The sequence below is a fragment of the Anabrus simplex genome, chromosome 1 (assembly GCF_040414725.1).
Source record: "Anabrus simplex isolate iqAnaSimp1 chromosome 1, ASM4041472v1, whole genome shotgun sequence".
NCBI classification, from domain to species: domain Eukaryota; kingdom Metazoa; phylum Arthropoda; class Insecta; order Orthoptera; family Tettigoniidae; genus Anabrus; species Anabrus simplex.
Genome location: NC_090265.1, coordinates 1,249,492,714 through 1,249,513,251, shown reverse-complemented (window position 1 = coordinate 1,249,513,251; position 20,538 = coordinate 1,249,492,714). Strand labels below are relative to the sequence as shown.

General features: G+C 35.2%; 1 protein-coding gene across 1 annotated transcript in view; it reads left to right on the top strand.

Moving 5' to 3' along the window:
- The window catches only part of LOC136858247 (alanine--glyoxylate aminotransferase), a 98,873-nt gene that overhangs the window by 74,935 nt on the left and 3,400 nt on the right, over positions 1-20,538 (top strand). The window contains exons 5-6 of the mRNA XM_067137647.2: positions 3,782-3,877; positions 18,874-19,122. Coding sequence (XP_066993748.1) covers positions 3,782-3,877; positions 18,874-19,122 — 345 coding nt within the window. The remainder of the gene's footprint in view (positions 1-3,781; positions 3,878-18,873; positions 19,123-20,538) is intronic.

The following is a 20,538-nucleotide window of genomic DNA, read 5'->3' as shown; positions in this document are numbered from 1 at the left end:
GTTTATTGGTCCCTCTGCTAGGTGTCCTGTTCCTCAGCTAATAGAGCTTGAGCTTACAAGTCAGCATACTAATTAAGACAATTATTGCATATACAATATGATGGTTTTGCTTACCATTCCAGAAGTCAGTTAGTTAGACAGATTCCAGCTAGACTTTATGGTCTTGGAAGATCTCAGTTCCTTTCTAATCTTTCTTAAAATAAAACAGACACTTCTCATAATGTAAAAACTGTTTAGGGATAATTTCCAATATATGTACCGGTACCAATCACAGCAACCTAATTCTTTGGAATTAATTGTCATACCGTGTAAACTGTCTAAACATGCATAAAATATATCGCCCCATAGACTATATTCACGGGAGAGTTTTGTTCCATGACATTTTCAACTTGCACAAACACATTAAAAACATCTCTTGAAGAATGGGTGAGGAATGTGCTGTCATTGCTGTATTTATTGCTATATCCCTAATAAATGTGAGGGCTGCAGTAAGTATTTCTTCTGTAGGCTTTTCTGTGAGCAGGCTGACACATTTTTTGACCTTGGATGCATATAATAATATATATCCTCTTAGAAAATAAATCAAATGCTCCTTAACAAGAGTGTGGCTATCAGCATTAAGTAAGCCTAAATTGTTCTCCCAGTCTGGTAAGAGGTCATCCATGTTCTTAGTAAAATCTAGCGCTTGTCTTATTTGATTCTGTGCTTTTGCAGCTACAGCTTTACTTGCCCCCTCTGTCTTCTTAGCCAGTATTCTCATTTGAATGATGAATTATATCAATTGCAATTCAGATTTGGGCTTACAATTACTACCTGATGACAGGGCAAGTTTTGTTAGGATATAAATAGACTTCAACATGTGTAAATTCAGAAAATCTACTGTTGAAGTGTGATCATCACAACTTAATGAGCATAATATTCTGAAGTGCCATTTTAGTGGATCTTGATTAAATTTTGCTGTGGGCACATATCAAAATTCATTATTCCATAAATACTTGGACACCTGTATAGTGCTCTTATTTCTTATTTTTAGGGATTCAAGAGTTCTTTCTGAAGCAAAAGTGTTCTTGTTTCTTCTGAGGTTGTCTCTCCACTTAATTAAGGCTTGATGCCCTATTGAATCTTTATAGAGAGCCCCTACTGGTATAGAAGTATTTAATGCATCTATTAGGTAATATAACTTCAGAGTGAAAGTTTCTGTCAGTTCACTGTCTTCCAATCTCTCTTAGTTAATCTAAGAAACTTTATACCATTTGCAATAACTGAAAAGCAAGTGTCACATTCATGCACTGAAATAAAGTGCACTAAATGTGCAGACATTAGTTGGTGGCAAAATTTCAAACCTGCAAATTTATGGAAGTTATTTAAATCGATAGATTTGAAGTCCACAGCTCCACTATTGCAATAGACTTGACTTTTCTCATGGAAATTATTTCTGATGCCCTTAATTATATGTACATCATCTGAAAAGCCGCGAAGTCTCTTACTTTCATTGAAAGTGTTACAAAGTAAGCATATGACCTTCCCTTCTTTCCCATATATTCCTAAATATCCACACCTTTTTATTAAACTTTTATTAAACCATTCTGGTGCCAATTTTTCCCAGTTGCAAGGCCATCTGGATTAAAATTTGTGGCAAAATATCACCTGCTGTGGAATTTTGGATTGCATAAACAGCAACTGGTTGCACTAGCCATGCGTCTGGGTAGGTGTGCTATTTACCAACCGGTGAGCCCAACTTAGCACACTGGGGCGAAACGCAGGCAACCAGGAATGAGTTAGCTGGAAAATTTATGATGTCCAATAACGGACCAACTATACTGGTATTATAAATTTACCCATTCAGAACAAATATTTCAGGTTCCCTATGGGAATCAATATCTTTATCATCTGATGGCCAGGCAGGTATCAATTTTTGAAAATGAGACAAATTGTCTCATAGTGCATTGGCACTGCCGGTGGCTCCAAGTAGCCTACACAGTGACCTCCACGGTATGCACTAGCCATGCATCTTGGTAGGTGTGCTATTTACCAACTGATGAGCCCAACTTAGCACACTGGGGCGAAACGCTGGCAACCAGGAATGAGTTAACTGGAAAATTTATAATGTCCAATAACGGACCAACTATACTGGTATTATAAATTTAGCCATTCAGAACAAATATTTCAGGTTCCCTTTAGTAATATCAATATCTTTATCATAAATGGTATGTTCCAAGCCATCAGTGGAGAAATGGCTTGGAATGACATTAGTAGACAAATAAGTTGGGGTGGCATCTGTAAAAGTAGGAAAGGTCACAATATGAAGATAAAGTTGGAATTCAAGAGGACAAATTGGGGCAAATATTCATTTGTAGGAAGGAGAGTTAGGTATTGGAATAACTTACCAAAGGAAATGTTCAATAAATTTCCAATTTCTTTGCAATCATTTAAGAAAAGGCTAGGAAAACAACAAATAAGGAATCTGCCACCTGGGCGACTGTCCTAAATGCAGATCAGTAATAATTGATTGGTTATCAATATTCTTGTGTAAATTGGTGCTAAATACTTACAACTTTACAATGTTTTAATGATCTCATAACTCGATCAGTGCCTGGCAAAGTATTGATTTTCATTGCATTAATAGCACAGCATACATCATCAGATGTTATCATAGCATCATAACTCTCATTTAAATAAGACATTGCAGCCTTTGTTACAAGACATCAGTTCACAAATTGTGAGTGATCATGAGACTGAATTCTAAATGAAAGCCAAAATATTAGAAAGATACATACTACTCTATAGAATAAAGTGACCCACAACAATATTGAAATAGCACAAATTAGAATCTATAAGATGCTGTGACCTATGTAGAAGAGAGATGGTGATTTAGGTTGCTGACTGACGTTCTCTAACGTAGGGTGATGAGTACTCAACTCCTTCATGAGACTGCCTTCATGGTTACACTGCCTTTGCAACCGAATATTAAGTTGTAGTGTTTATTGAGGTACGGGATGTATGGTTCGTAGATGTTCTTTTCAGAGCTGATCACGCTGGCTTGTTTAAAGTCTGTCTCAAAACGGACAGTTGGATCTACCACCACAGCTCGATGTGATTGACACTGGATCACAATTATGTCTGCTCCTATTACAGATCCAGTAGGAAATAGACAGGGAACTTCTTTATACATTTTCCAATGTGATTCTCACAAAGTTGTTCTCTGTTCTTCTTTAACACACCTGTTAGCATTAGAAAATCCACCATTAAGGTATTAAAATATTCTTTTACTAGATTTACACGATGGCTTATTTCATTCAATGATCGAACTGACAGCTTTTCATCACAGGTTTTAATATATACTGGATTTTCACATGAGTATATTTCTCCCTTTTTTCCTGTCAAATCCTTGTTGACAACCAAATGGTATTTGATGAAGTTCTATCATTTTGTTCTAACATTAGTTTCTTTCCTTTTTTTGTGTGCCTCATAATACTTGGTTGCTGGATGTTCTGGACCAGGGAGATATTGCATTGACTGGGCTAGGAAATTAGAAAATTTACGAACTGCTTAGTTAAAATTTTCATATTCAGGAAAGGCAGGAAAGTACGATGAACATTTGCCCAACTCCTCATCTTGGAGATTCTTGACTTGGTCAACATTTGCAGTCTGTAGACCATGGTGGAGGGGCAGTTCTTCAGATTTTTTATCTAAAGAATGATGGAGTAATTTGTTTGCTAGAATTCCATTAATTCCATTTTAACAAATAATTTTGTATCTTTTTCTTTTCTATCTCTTTCAGGACAAAGATGCTATCTCGAAAAACTCCAGTGAAGGTTTTCTACTGGGATATGCAAATCTTAGGTGATTATTGGGCATGCTTTGGGAGACCGAGAGTGTAAGTACAATTATCCATACAAATTTAGAAAATTGTTAAAACAAGTTGTAATAGTACCGGTATTCGTATATAAAGAAATATATTAGTGCCATTAGATGGGGTGATTTCGGACAGCAGGGTGATTCTGAACAATAGTGGTGTATTTACCTGTCTTGCTTGATAGCCACCAGGCAGATACAAATTATATCCTGCTCTATAGGTATACTGTTGTTCAAATAATGAGCTGCATATTCCATGGTATACGTTGATTGTTGCCAGGCTGATGTGCTGTTAGTAGCGACAAATGGGTGAATGGGAAAAGTTGCAAAGTTTATTACTGTACAAATTTTTCACTGTAAAGACTGGAGGGTTCAAAATTTATTATTATTATTATTATTATTATTATTTTATTATATATAATTCACAATTTTATAATTGGGTTTATGAGCTTCTTTGGTACAATGTACATGGAAGAAGTACTATTTAGTACATACGCACATATGATTCATACATATCAGTATATACTTACATTGTTGACAAATAAACTTGACAGATATTTACTATACCGTACATAAATGGTCAAAATTATTAGTGAACGATTTTCATTAGTCCTCTGTAGGCTATATGGTGGATGGTTCATGCCAATAAACTTCCTTACTATATGGCAAGAGGCCAGGATTGCTGCTTTTTTGTAATTTTCTGTAAGTGAGAGGGTGGAGATTAAGAGCTTCAGTGCTCCTGTGTAGTGTCTTTGGTATAATACCATTACATCCTATCACTACTGGAATTATTATTATTATTATTATTATTATTATTATTATTATTATTATTATTACTACTACTACCGTATTCACACGAATAATGCCCGCACCCTAATTTTAGGAAGGATCATTTAAAAAAATGAAATGAACTAAAATTCCTTGCATCGAAGGAGTAACATAAGCATAAACAAACATTTTATATCACTCCACGATTTATTACGGCTTAAATAAAAGATACAAACAGTACATACATTACAGTAGCAGATACAAATTATAAATAGTACATAAGTTAGCAAAGTGCAGGATTCACATAAAAAAAAAAAGAAAAAAAGAAAATCAAACATAATATTATACTACGATTGTAGCAGCAGCGTCCGGCATCCTGCATTAGAAAAACAGAATTGTAATTGTGTATCTTAAAACTGCATGGAAATACACAATATAAATGAAATAAAGATACTGTACATTAATGCTCCCTTACCTGTAATCTTCTTAGCGTTCGTCATCACTGGCAGAATCGCAGTCTTCCTCGTTGTCACAGTCATCGTTCTTCCTCAGTACATCGTTCTTGGTTCCGTCCAGCGAATTAGATATCCCGCATTTCTTGAAACTCTTCTCCACCAGTTGCAGAGAAATGGAATCCCAAGCACGTTTTATGCATTCGCAAATCTGTCTCACTTCTGGCCACTTGATTTTACCAGTAGGGGTAAATTCATGCGCTTCGTCTGCCATCCAACCTGTGTACAGTTGTTTCACTGCCGCCTTAAAAGGCCGGTTAGTGCACATGTCAAGTGATTGGAGAACGGATGTTAGACCTCCTGGAATTATTAACAAGTCCGTTCTACTCCTTGTCAAAACATCGTGAACTTCTTGAGTAGTGTGCCCGCGAAAACTATCTAAAACAAGCATACTTCTGAGATTTAGTAATGCTCCAGGGTGCCGTTGCCAAACCTGCTTCACCCAGTCTGCTATTAGGCTATTATCCATCCACCCTTTGGGTTGAGCTTTTATGATAACGCCTTTCACGTTTATTTTTGGAATTGTTTTTCGTTTAAACATGACGTATGGGGGCAGTTTTCTTCCATCTGCGGTTACACAAAGCATAACTGTACACCTTTGCTTCTCATTCCTGCCAGTTCTATCCATGAATTGGATCCACCTTTTTTGTTTACACTACAATCAAGCGGATTTCGAAAAAAATTGGTGTCTAGTCTACGTTGCCTATTTGTGAAAGTATATAAGAGTTTTCTTGCATAAATTGATCACATATTTGTGAAAATTCAGAATTTTATCTTCATAATCTGTTGGAAGACGCTGTGCGATGGTAGTTTCTCTTCGAAAACTATAGCCATGACGAACATGAAATCCTGAAAGCCATCCACGGCTATCTTTGAATCCCGTAACACCTACTTCTTTTGCAATCGATTGGGTTTTAAGTTGGCACATTTCACTTGTAACAGCACATCCGAATTTCTCTTTTCGTCAATATACGCACATAATCTTGCTTCAGTCTCAGGAAACTTTGCTTTCTGTCCACAACATGCCCGGCGATTACTACTAGTTTGCTGAAGCCATAATTTATTTTTTCACCAGTTACAAATACAGCTCTCGTCCACGTCGTTATTTTCTTCCTGATGCACGATTTCCAATTTCTTCTGCGTCTTTTATAATTTGCAACTTTTCTTTGGCCGTGAAAGACCTATAGCGTGTACCTTTAGTTGCCATCTCTAACATGTGATTCACTTCAACTGATGCACACAGAAGAATGACACTTCGGCCCATGCAAGATAGGCGCAGTCCACCATTTCCAGACGCTTTGACATTCTAGACGGCGCGGCCTGGAGGGTAAAGGTCGGCTAGCGGCATGTCAGATGGGAAGTGCTGTCATCACCTGTTGACAGATCACTGAGACGGGGACCATTTATAGCATGCTTCTGGCTGAGGCAGCGGCCACCCTGTCATCTGAAGTAGAGCCGCGAAAAGCGAAACAGACGATTACACCGGAGAGACTCCAATTTCCTAATTTCCTATTTTCAGCAAAATAAGAAATAAAGCCATGATTCATCATTATGCAGACATTTTTATTTTCATTAACATTAAAATATAAAGTCTTGTTTACTAATGTATATGTAGGGTTGTCAGTACTATACTGATGAACAAAATCGTATTTAACAGCAATGATATTTCCCGCTAGATTTGAGCTTGACGCAAATAAAACCTGCACCCCAATTTCTTACCCCAGTTTTTTTTAATGTGCATGATTATTTGCGGAAATACGGTATTATTATTATTATTATTATTATTATTATTATTATTATTATTATTATTATTATTATTATTATTAGGGATTGCAGTAAAGGAATGTAAAGGGTGTATAAATCTCAGGTACGACCTCAATATTAGAGCATGGCCCCTGGATATGATATCCTTATTTAGAGAACTGGAGAAGTTCTAAAGAAAGAGTAGCACAATTTGTTAAGGGATATTTACGACAAAAGAGTAGTATCACAAAAATGTTGCAAACTTTGGCCTGGGAAGACTTGGAAGTAAGGAGAAAAAGCTGTTTGACTAAGTGGAATTTTCCAAGCTGCTAGTGGAGAAATGGCACTGAATTACATTAGTAGATGAATAAGCCTGAGTGGAGCTTTTAAAAGTAGAAGATAAGGTTGGAATTCAAGAGATCAATGCACAGCCTATAATCATGTATAGGAAGAGGAATTAGAGATTGGAATAATTTATAAAGTGGAATGGTTGATACATTTCCAAGTCCTTTGAACAAAAAGACTAGGTAAGCAACTGGTAGGGAATCTGCTACCTGGGCGGCAGTGCTAAATGCTAATCAGTGATGATTGTTTAATCTGTGAGAGTGCTTTCCAGTGTGTAAGTGAGTCTGCTACCAGTGGTGATGGTAGTTGTTATACTGTTTAACTTTTCTTGAAATGAGAGGTGTTCAGGCCCTGAATGTTGACACACCACACAATTATAAACAGGTGTTTGGTGTACAGCCGATAAGCAATTATGATAGAAAAATACTTCAGGTTGTTGTTAGGGCTATACGGTAAGGGAAGTTATCATACAAGAAGTCATGGAGCTTTACCAAATTCCTATCGCTAGAATATAAGGTAAATAAGAAACACCCTTAAGAAATTCCATGGGCACCCTGTTCTGTCTACAGAAGAAGAGGAAAATCTAGTGCATGGCATCCTAATAGCTGCTCACTGGGGATTTACAAATTCTTTGAAATCATTTAAGAATAGAGTAGGTAAACACTGATAGAGAATCTGCCACCTGGGTAACAGTCCTAAAAGCAGATCAATCATGATTGATTGATTACAGCGTGGGGTATCAGGTACTTGTTAAATAATAATAATAATAATAATAATAATAATAATAATAATAATAATAATAATAATAATAATAATAATAATAATCTTGGAAAAAATTATCAAACAATGGGAAGATAAAGTAAAAGGAATTCAGTTAGGAAGAACGTGTGCAAACTGAACAATTATAAAATGTTTGGCATTCGCAGATGGCCTGGCAGTACTTAGTAACAAAAGACAAGAAGCACTGGAATACTTACACGAAATTTCTATCAAAACAGGTCTTCAGATATCATATGAGAAAACACAGTATATGGAGAGAAAATATAACAATACACAAGCCATGCACACAAAATATGGAAAGATCACAAGAGTAGAAAAATTCAAGTATCTAGGGGAATATATACAAATAGGAGGATCAAATACGGCATTCAACACAGACAGAACAGACAAACTTCAGAAAGCCTACAAACACACATGGACACACTACAATAAAAGAAACATATCAAGACTGGATAAACTCAGGCACTAAAATACAGCTGTACTACCACAAGCCCTTTACGCTTCAGAAGCAACCACAATTGGAAAATCAGGTATCATAGAGACAGAAAAAATAAAACACAAAATACTCACAATTTTTTTTGGAACAATACACAGAGATGGTATATGGTTGAAGAGACCAACTAAAGAACTACATGAATATACAGACAGACTCACAAACATGATCAGAAAACGCAGACTAATGTTCTATGGGCACCTACATAGAATGGACAGCAACAGACTCACAAAGATAATTTTTGATGTAGCTAATAGCTCAATAAAGAACAACAATTGGCTGAAAGAAACAGATGATCTACAACAAGCAGGTATCAGCAAGGCAATGATAAATGAAAAAAAACATATTCAGAAATAAAATTAAGAATGGAAAATTTGAAGTAAAAGAGAGTAAAAAAAAACAGGGAAAGTATGGACTGAACAAAAGAAACAAGAACACAGACAAAGAATGAAGAGATTTTGGGAAGAGAAAAGGAAATAAAAAACAAGATGAAATTGAATATTCACGTAACATTCAAGTTCAACCACTGTCTTAATAATAATAATAATAATAATAATAATAATAATAATAATAATAATAATTTGTCCAACCTTTGACCCCTTTCTCAATGGGGTCTGGTATGAGATGAGATGAATCTGTTGTGGTGGGTTTTTATGACCAGATGCCCTTCCTGATGTCAAGCTCATCAGAGGAGTTAATAATAGTTTCATGTGGCTATATCTAGCTGGGTGCAGCCCTTGTAAGACAGACCTTCGATGAGGGTGGACGGCATCTGCCATGTGTAGGTAACTGCGTGTTATTGTGGTGGAGGATAGTGTTATGTGTGGTGTGTGAGTTGCAGGGATGTTGGGGACAGCACAAACACCCAGTCCCCGGGCCATTGGAATTAACCAATGAAGGTTAAAATCCCCGACCCGGCCGAAAATCGAACCCGGGACCCTCTGAACCGAAGGCCAGTATGCTGACCATTCAGCCAATGAGTCAGACAGAGGAGTTAATGAGATGTAATGAATGCTGTGATATATGATAGTAGGAAGGGAGAGGGAGAGGGTGAAACTCGGTGCCAACACTTACCTTACTCCTCTCGAATAGCACCAAGGGGTCTGCTCAAGGCTTAATGTCCTCATCCGACAAATGAATCACCATCAACAGCGTCATATGCCCTCACTCCATATGGGCACTGCAGAGAGATTTGGAACTGAATCCAGGCTTTTGGCACGCAATCTTGTGATGAGAAATTGTATACCGCCACCTCCCCTACACTGCCGGCCAACATTCTAACCCGTTAACCACGGTGTCAGGCCATTTAGACTTCAATGCCTTAATGATCATGGCCACAAGGTGGAGTTAATAGTAGTAATAATAATAATAATAATAATAATAATAATAATAATAATAATAATAATAATAATAATAATAATAATAATAATAATAATAATAATAATAATAATAATAATAATAATAATACTGGAAGTAAATTCTACCAGCCGAGTTAAAAACTGTTGTACTCACATTATTGGTGATCAACTGATGGTTTCTTAGTAACTGATTTGGCAACACAGCACACATACTTCGATAAGTTCAATACATTTTTAGAAATTTATTATTATTATTATTATTATTATTATTATTATTATTATTATTATTATTATTATTATTATTATTATTATTATTCGCAGTCTGCTTTTATGGCGATGCTGGGATAGGAAAGGGTTAGGAGTGGGAAGGAAGTGGCCATGGCTTTCATTAAGGTACATTTCCAGCATTTGCCTGGTGTGAAAATGGGAAACCACAGAAAACCATCCTCAGGGATGTTGACAGCGGAGTTCGAACCCACTGTCTTCTGAATGCAAGCTCACAGCTGCACGACTCTAACCACACAGCCACTTGCTCGGTCATATCTGTTTTTACTCACTTGTGCATTATGTTTGGTCATAGACCGTTGATAGTGCGAACTTACTTGTGTTTGTATATTTACTCTACCGAATTTAGACAAACTTATTATATTGTTCATATATTCATTTGGTGAACTAGTGGTGTATGGTGGCCGAACATGATACTTGTCCAGAATAGTGCTGAACCTCCAAACCGTTGGTGACATTCTGCTAAGAGTGATTCATTGTCTCCTCTTGCCTTCCATATGTGTAGAGAATTATTGTCAGGGTGTACAGTAAACCAATTTGCACTTCTTTTGTGAACAACATTCTGGACTATTAATCTTGTGTCCAAGTATGATGTGCTCTAGCCCATCAAACACAAGCCACCTAATGATGTTGTAGAAGTGGAAGAGTCTTGAGGAATCTTAGCACCCCATCATGGGGTAACTTCTGCAGTGTATCAAAGCTCATGGCACAGAGTAGTAGCTGTGCATGTAGGGTATCTTTGTGAAGATGGATGTATGTATATATTGGTCTTGAGTTGCTTCCACAACCTGAAGACAACACTTCGATTCATGAGAACAATGTTGGCAACGTCACCTTCTCTCATGTTCTGTTGCATCAAAGTGATGATTTTGATGCAATCAGCCATAGACAGTGTAAGAAGAAGCATTTTAGTGCACAGTGCAGAGAACCAAGATGCATTGACAAGCTTGCTTAGATGTCACCTCAGCTCTAGTGTACTGGATCCGTTTACCAGTCGCGAGTCGAATGACCCTGGCTGTAAAGAAAGCAGGGTTGCCCTGATTTAAATAACATATTTACAATCTAATCATACATGAAACATAAACATTGGACATTGGTGGGTAAACTGCAAATATGCTTAGCTTTTTTATTGAATGTAATCTATATATATAAAATAACATGTCTTGACTGACTGACTGACTGATTGATTAATCATTGCCGAGCCTAAACTACTGGACATAAAGAAATTAAATTTTGGGAATACATTTATATTAGAGTGTAGGTACTCACTAAAGGAGGATTTTTGGATATTCCATTGCTAAGGGGGTGAAAAGGGGGGTTAATTATTTAAATGAGTATGTCTATATCTCAAAAACTTGAAAGTTTTGAAACGGGGTGGAATACCTTTTATGAGAATACTTGTATCTCAAACACTGAAGATGTTACAGACATGAAAATTGGTATTTGGAATCTCCGTTAAAAAAAAAGAAATGCATATATTTTGTTTTTGGAAAATCGAGTTAGTGGGAGGTGAACAGGAGTGACGAAAGGGGTGAATTTTTAAAAAGATTATATCTACAGTATATGTAACATGTTATAGACATGAAAATTTGTATTTGGAATCTCCTGTAAAAGTAAAGAAACATAGATAATTTGTTTTTTTGAAAATCCACTTAATAGGAACCGAAAAAGGGTGGTGAATTTTTAAAATGAGCATATGTACAGAACATCTCAAAAACTGAACATGTTACACATGTGAAAATTGGTATCTTGAATCTCTTTTGAAAATAAAGAAACGTGTAAAAAAGGACTGAAAAAGGGGTTGAATTCTTTTTATTAGCATAGTGATATCTCAAAAACTGAAGATGTTACAGACGTGAAAAATTGGTATTTGGAGTCTTGTTTAAAAATAAAGTACGTATTTAGTTTTTGAAAAATCCAATTAAGGGGGGAGGAGGCTGAAAGAATTGAAAAATTAGTAGAATTATTTGTGTGAGGATACTTATATCGAAAAAAACTAAAGATGTTACAGACGTGAAAATTGGTATTTGGAATCTCCTTTTGAAATAAAGAAACATGCATTTTGGGGGGGAAAATCAAGTTGTGGTGGGGGGGTGAAAAAGGAGTTGAATTCTTTGTATGAGGATACATAAGTTATATCTCAAAAACTGAAGATGTTACAGTCACGGTAATTGGTATTTGAAAGCTCCTTTATAAATAAAGAAACATGTATTTTTTGTTTTTGTAAAATTCACTTAAGGGGAAGGGTAAAACGAAGTGAAAAGTGAAAAAAGAGTTATTCTTTTTATGGGGATACTTATATCTCAAAAACTGAAGGTTACAGACATGAAAATTGGTATTTGTAACCTAGTTTAAAAATGAAGAAACACAGATTTGGTGGGGATTCAACTAAATGGGGGTGGGGGCTGAAAACGTTGTTGAGTTTTTTTTTATGAGCATACTTATATCTCAGAAACTGAAATGTTATAGACATAACAATTTGTATTTGGATTCTTCTTTCAAAGTAAAGAAAGACATGCACAGAGTCAAAAAAGCATGTGAAATTTGAAAGTGAGTACTGGTATATCTAGACTAGAGTTTATGTCAAAAATTTAACATGTTACAGACATGAAACTGGGTAACTTATTTGGAAAGTCCTTTAAAAACATGTAATTTTTTATTTTCGGAAAAGGCACTTAACGGGAGTGAAAAGAAGTGAAAAAAGAGTTGAATTTTTATTATGAGGATACTTATATCTCAAAAACTGAAGATGGTACAGATGTGAAAATTGATATTTAGAATCTCCTTTAGAAATTAAAAAATGTATATTTTTTGTTTTTGGGAAATCCACTTAGGTGGGGGTCGGGGTGAGGAAGGACTGATAAAGGGGTTGAATTCTTTTTATGGGGATACTTACATCTCAAAAATTGAAGGTTTCAGATGTGGAAATTGGTATGTGGAATCTCCTTTAAAAATAAAGAAACATTTTTGTTTTGTTTTTTGACTTGCGAGAAGACTGTTTCTCATATGTATAGTTCTATGTTGCATAGTCATCTTAGCTCAAAAAGCCAATACCAAAAACGTGGTTTACAAAGAGTTTCTGGGGTAAATGAAACTCAATTTTTCAGTGAGTTTTTATACTTTAGAGGTTTTCAGATAATGTCTTGGTACAGAACTGAGGAATGATTACTTTTAACAAATTACAAAATCCACGCGAGCAAAGCCGCAGGTAAAAGCTAGTTACTGTATAAAAGACTAAAACTACAGTTAAATGTGCAAGGAAATAGCACAACAAATTATAATGGATATTGACAAACAAGCAAAAATATTGTACTTAAATTAATTAACATCTAAAAGTAAAAAATTTATTTTATGTACTTCACTGTACTAGGTAAAACTAAATAAAAAGTGTTATCTAGTTCATTGCTTAGCAGCCACATTGGAAAATATGCCAAAATATCTCATTTGATAGTGCTTAGCAAAAATCTTTGTGATGTGGTCTTTCCTGCACAGGGCATACTTCCTCGTTTGCTCCAATTGCCTGAACATCTCATTTCACTGTGGAAGAATTCTCTGCAGTTTCATTCTGGGCCACAGTGACTGTGGCTGCTAATGTGTGGTTATTTCCACATGTGAGACTTAACTTTCAATTATTGTTTTATTGTTAAAACAGATTGTTGAAATGTCATTCTACAATGAAAAGATAAAATTTAAGACTATACTGCACCCGCTCATCTCCTGAGTCCCAGACTAGCCTTAATCTCAGTGGTGATCAGTTTGTAAAAGATGTTAAAAAAAAATTTAATCAATAACAATAAAAAAAAAATACAGGTGCACCAAATGAACACAGGGATGAACAGGGCATGCAAATTAAGGTAAAGGGGGACAGCTCATTCATAGATGCTAATTATAGACTCCACAATAGGACTGGGAAGTGACAACTTAAATTTCATGGGCATACTGGACTAACTACAATAAAAAGATATGAAAACTGTTTTCTATTGAAATTGCAATAAGGAGAAATTTATTTACTTAATTCACACACTGCAAGTGATGACAATTATTACACTTAGAAATTTCCATCCTGAAAAAGAATACATAAATTTGGATTCACCTCACTACTCTGGTAGTGTGAAATATTTGGTGAATTTGCCCCATTGGTCACTGGGGATCGAATCCACGTCCGTATGAGTAGACGTTTCACCGCTGGAGATCTTCTTTCGGAGACGTGGGCATGAGAGTAACTATTTACTGTCATCTCCACGTTCCGTTGGACATGAGTCACTACCGGTATTTACATTCTAGTAGGCCGGATTCCCACTATGGAAATGTTATCGTATCTAAAACGGGAATTAATTGTACGGACAAACTCTAGCCTAATATAACCAGATTTACAAACATGCCATATGTAGCTCGTCAACTCAAAGCTTATTTCAATATTTACATTTGTCAGTACGACAAGACGTATGGAAAGGTTACTTATTTATGCTCGCACAATTAAGACATGTGCCGTCCGTGGGTTATTTCGCACATACCGCTAACATTCTCCCATGTGGAAAACCAACATCTGGTTCCGACCAATTCGACACATGACGACTGTCCCTATCATATCTTCCTATGATTATTAAATAATTATCATTATCATTCATTATCTGATCATTATCATATTTTGTGATTACCATCAATTATTTTATTATTATCATTTATCTCAATTATCATATACTTGATTATTATCATTTATCATCCAGGATGATTATATGCTAACCTTTGCCAACATTTCAAATGAAGGGTCGTTTTTCCTCGTAATTAATCCGCACAAATTAATGATCAGTTTCATAATAAATTATAAATTATTATTATTATTATTATTATTATTATTATTATTATTATTATTATTATTAGAGATTATCATATTCGTAACACTGAATCACCGTCCATTATATATTTTAATATCCTTTCATCATTATTTTTATTCTCAGAAATAATATTGCAACTTCTTCTTCTTCTGCTCCTTCAACTTTTGATTATTATTATTATTATTATTATTATTATTATTATTATTATTATTATTATTATTATTATTATTATTATCATCATCATCATCATCATCAGTGGAGATTATCATTAGCATATCACTTATTCCTCATGGATTTCATATTTTAAATTTATTTCACCATTATTATTATTATTATCAAAATAATCTAATAACTTCTACCTATTATTCCTCTTCAAATTATATTATTAATATTATTATTATTATTATTATTATTATTATTTAATAACTAAGCAATTGATTTAAGACAAGATTCACTTGGATTATTATTATTATTATTATTATTATTATTATTATTATTATTATTTAAATTTATTATTTATTATTATTATTATTATTATTATTATTATTATTATTAAATTGAAAGTTTTATATTTTTATTTCCACTCTTTATAATTTAGTCACATATGTTGAGTCCATTTATGAACCACCAAGATCCGACTTACATTGATCGGGACACCACGGTACTTGGAACCGCAACCTTCATTTTCGTACTGCCGTTAATTTTATGGGGACACCATGTCCTCCCAAGACACATCTCAAATCCCATGGCACATTGCGACTGGGCAAACACATCCAATGGCTGTGATTGCTAAATTATTCTTTCCTTTTCATTTGAAGTCCATTTAATCCACTGGAACTCTTCAAACATTTAATCCACTAATTAATCCTTGGTGCATGGATTCTGCTACTCATAACACCGGAATTGGCATATTATATCATCTTAGGCCTCGAGATTTATCTATTTCATCATAAAAAGCAGTACGGCTCAATTTTCACCTCATGCTGGACTTTTGTCCCGCACGACTTCCAACCTCAAAAATGGGCTCAAACCACTCTGGGCTTTCAACATATCATGCCCATCCTATACATGTGCCTCTATCACTTCTAAACAAAATTATATGGTTATTATAGAGTTCCAAAAATGTGAAATCAAAAATTTACGTAAAAATAAAATTTACTGCCCGAATTAAAGTCTTTTAGACCACATGTTATTTTCACATTGATTATTAATTTCACCAATAAATGCACAAAGCATTATTATTATTATTATTATTATTATTATTATTATTATTATTATTATTATTATTATTATTATTATTATTATTATTATTAATGTACATAAATTGGCCAACTCACAAAACTTTATTATTATTCCACCTTAACTTGCAAAAACACAAATTATTATTATTATTATTATTATTATTATTATTATTATTATTATTATTATTATTATTATTATTATTATTATTTTTCATGACCTTCATACACAAACACAAAATTACACACTCCGGCACTTTCATATATCTGGATGTCTGGTAACAAATATGCCTAATTAAGGCACCAATAATCACCGCAGTGATTGAAAAATCAAAATAAACTTGGTTAGCATAAAAGAAAAATCTAACACTTGAAATGAACTTAAATCAAACTATTCACAAACAGCATGCATTAATTGAAAGATATATCCCATATTTACATTATATACAACAAACAAATATTAAATTATTTAGTCTAATCCATAATTACGTTAATGTAAATTAGTTTGTCCGTCTACCTTAAATAAATCATGGATTCGGGAAGCGATCCATGTGTTACTTTATGTAACCATGATAAATGTACACTGAGTCCCGTCTTATCGCGATAACATCCCCAAATATATAAAAAAATTTGTACTCATTCCTGTGTAGAATTCCATTGTCTCGTGGCGAATGAGAAACCTCATGGCCCCATGTTGGTTTACTCGTGCATCATGTCGCACTTTACAATATTAACAAAACAAAACATTTCTGGGCGATTACCCATTATTAACACCTTACTAATGAATTTACAATGATTGATACAAAAAAAAAAAACACTTATAGGTGCCTAAAGACCCATGACATTTTCACAATTCTTTTCTTTTCTTGACCCCGAACCACAAGTTATGACACTTTACGACGATGTGTTGTTTTATTCGACCCGGCACGTATTGCGGTAGTCACCCGGCACTTCCTGACGTATTTCTAGGCCGTCTAGTGATCGTCTCACTCCTACAGTTCCCTGCTACAGATAATTGTTTCACCGTCTATCTTGAAATTATTACTTCAGGCTCCGCACACTGCCTACAAAAGGTACTATCGGCATTCAGTTAATTATTTATTTTCAATCACATAAAACCTTTATAAATGTATTAACTTCAACATACAGTTATACTGATTATTTACACTCGGTACTATGAATAATCTCACTGTTCGTCTTCACTCTCATAACGACTCACGTACTTTCAGCTCTAACAGACTTAGAATGCGTCCTGAGGTACTGACTTGCAGAGTCAATGTGTCAAAGTCTCAAACTATTCCAAACTATTTCAAATGACTGATGATGTGAGGTTCCACTCCTTGTTATTTATGGACGATATGGTTTCCTGCCTGGGTCATCCGCAGTCATACCAGAGGGTGGGGGATTAGTTATCCTAAATCAGCACTTGCAGGTGGATTTGGATCTCTGAATTTATCCCACTTAATAAACTGGTGATACACATTCACATGTCGTATTCTGATCTCATATCGTTCGGCGATCACGAAGATATTACTTGATTTCTGTCTTCCACTTTTCGTGTGCTAAGTCGGCGTCTATGCTGGTGTGATCTTGCTGACCAATAGCAATACAGTGTGGGTCTTTTCCTAGAATTCTATATTTTAATTCATCAAACAATTAATCTACATATGGATAATATCTAAAAAATCCCATCTGTTCAATTTGGTGGTTGGAATATTTTAATTATTACTATAACTGGAGATAACTGGAGTTCATATTGACTTCTGTCATGTTGGCACATCTGCAAGTCCTTTACAAATTTTGTCATTGGCTAACAATGCAGTGGTTCATTTAGATATCTCCCTCTAACAACTTAACAACAATATGCCTGGAGGCACGGGAAACTTTATTGCGAAAATTTCTCCGTATTCGTGACGCATGGACTGCACCCTTGTTCAAGAATAAATGCTCCCTCGTTTCCTCGTAGCAATCAGGACTGTTGTTCTGAGTTCTTGATTTAATCCTCTTATCTTTTGACAAGGAAATATATCACCCATTACGACAGGCTTAACTCTTGGTGACAGATTGTCGTGAGCACGTCTGACAATGTTGAAATCTTTCGGTCTACACCAGACTGACAATGTGTATATTTCAATACTCTCATATGCCTTAATTTAGTTTATAATATCAAATCATGATACCTATGGGCCATCTCATCCATGTACATGACTGACTAACAATTGAAATTTTCAATTTTCACACACACATTAGACCAATAACAATGGATATGTCACTCTATCATAATGTGGTGCAGTATTTATTAACTATATTTCTTAGCAACTTATCTCAGAGAAAGTCTAGTTAAAAAGTAGGAAAAAGTATGTACACATGTACACTACAGTACCTTTACTTATTTTTTTTTTTAAATTAATTTTTTAGGATTGCAGAACAACCCACAAACCAGAAAACCCACACACAAAATATTGGGAGATTACTGTAAAGCAGTAAACATACCAGCCATTTGTATTCATTCTATATGGATGTTTATTGCTCTCAGACGCACCTAGAAGACATTCAGATGATAATGTGTTTTTTTTAAGAATCAGTAGAACACTTTAGCTTTGCTGTGCTGATACAGTGAGGCGTTACTTCCCTACCTTTTTTATCAGCTTTTATTTTCAGGTACCATCATACTATTTCATCTACTCTTCTTTGTGGACTGCGAGAAGGACTAGCTTTGATAGCAGAGGAGGGATTGGAAAATTGTTGGGAAAGGCATCAGTCGTGTGCTAAACAGCTGCATGCTGGTATTACAGAACTAGGTCTAGAGCTGTTTGTTAAGCGTCCTTGTATTCGCCTGCCAACAGTAACAACTATTAGTGTTCCTGCTGGTTTGGATAGCAAACTTGTCTCTGATTATGCCATGAAGAAGTAAGTTTCAGTTACAGATTGTTTATGCTGTATAAGTCTTGAGTACCTAATTTACTGTACTTCATATGCTAATTTATAATGTGTAGTTTTAATAACAATAATAGTTTCATTATAGACTGTTATGCCTTTCAGCATTCAGTCTGCAAGCATCTGTGAATTAACTACACCTCCACAATGCTTTATTTGTAACTAGCTCTCAGGCTTCATTTAGTTCCATACCTCTTATTTTTAAATCTTTAAAAAACGAGTCTAACTATTGTCGCCTTGGTCTACCTCTATTTCCCTTATCCTCTATGACCAAGTTCATTATTCTCCTAGTTAACCTATACTCCTATATTTTCTTATATTATCCTTCTCTATTCGTCTCACATGACACCATCATCAAAGCTGTTTGGGTTTACAGCTTCATCCATCAATCTCATTCCTAAAGTAGCCTTTATCTCCTCATTCTAAGTACCCTCCTGTCATTAATTCAACCTGTTTATATTAGCAATATTTCCTGCTACTTTCATGTCCATTATTTCTACCTTATGAATGCGGTATCTTAAGTTCATCCAGTTTTAACTCAAAGTCGGTCTGAAAATAGACTCGTGTAAATATAGTTTCATCCGGAAGCCAATTTCCTACAACTGCAAACTCACTGCATTAGCTTTGCTGCACCTTGGTCTCACTTACTATACTACCATCCTGGGAGAATACACATCCTAAATACTTGAAATAATCTACCTGTTCCAGTTTTGTAATCCTGATCTGACATTCAGTCCTCTTAGGTTTCTTACTACTGATATCACCTTAGTCTTGGAAATGCTTGGAATGCATATCATACTCACTGCACTTCTTTTCAAGTTCCAAGATATTAGATTACAGGCTTTCAGCACAGTATTCCACTGAAGACAATTCGTCAGCATAGGCCAAACTGCTTACTACATTTCCACCTAATTGAAGGACTCGCTGCCATTTTTTACCTTTCAGTAAATGATTCATGTAAGCAACGAACAACCTAGGTGAAAGATGAAAACCTTGTCTGCCGGGTGAGTTGGCTGTGTGGTTAGGAGCGCGCAGCCGTGAGCTCGCATCCATGAGATAGTGGGTTCGAACCCCAGTGTCGGCAGCCCTGAAGAAGGTTTTCCATGGTTTCCCATTTTCACACCAGGCAAATGCTGGGGCTGTACCTTAATTAAGGCCTCGACCGCTTCCTTTTCTTTCCTAGGCCTTTCCTGTCCCATCGTCGCCATAAGACCTATTTGTGTCGGTGCGACGTAAAGCAAGTAGTAAAAAAAAAAAAAAATTAAAAAAAAAACCTTGTCTAACTCTTCTAACTACCCTCAACCAAAAACTTGTTCTACCATCAGTTCTCACTGTGGCCCTATTGTTAAAATAAATGCATTTGATTGCGTCTATTAACTTACTGCTAAT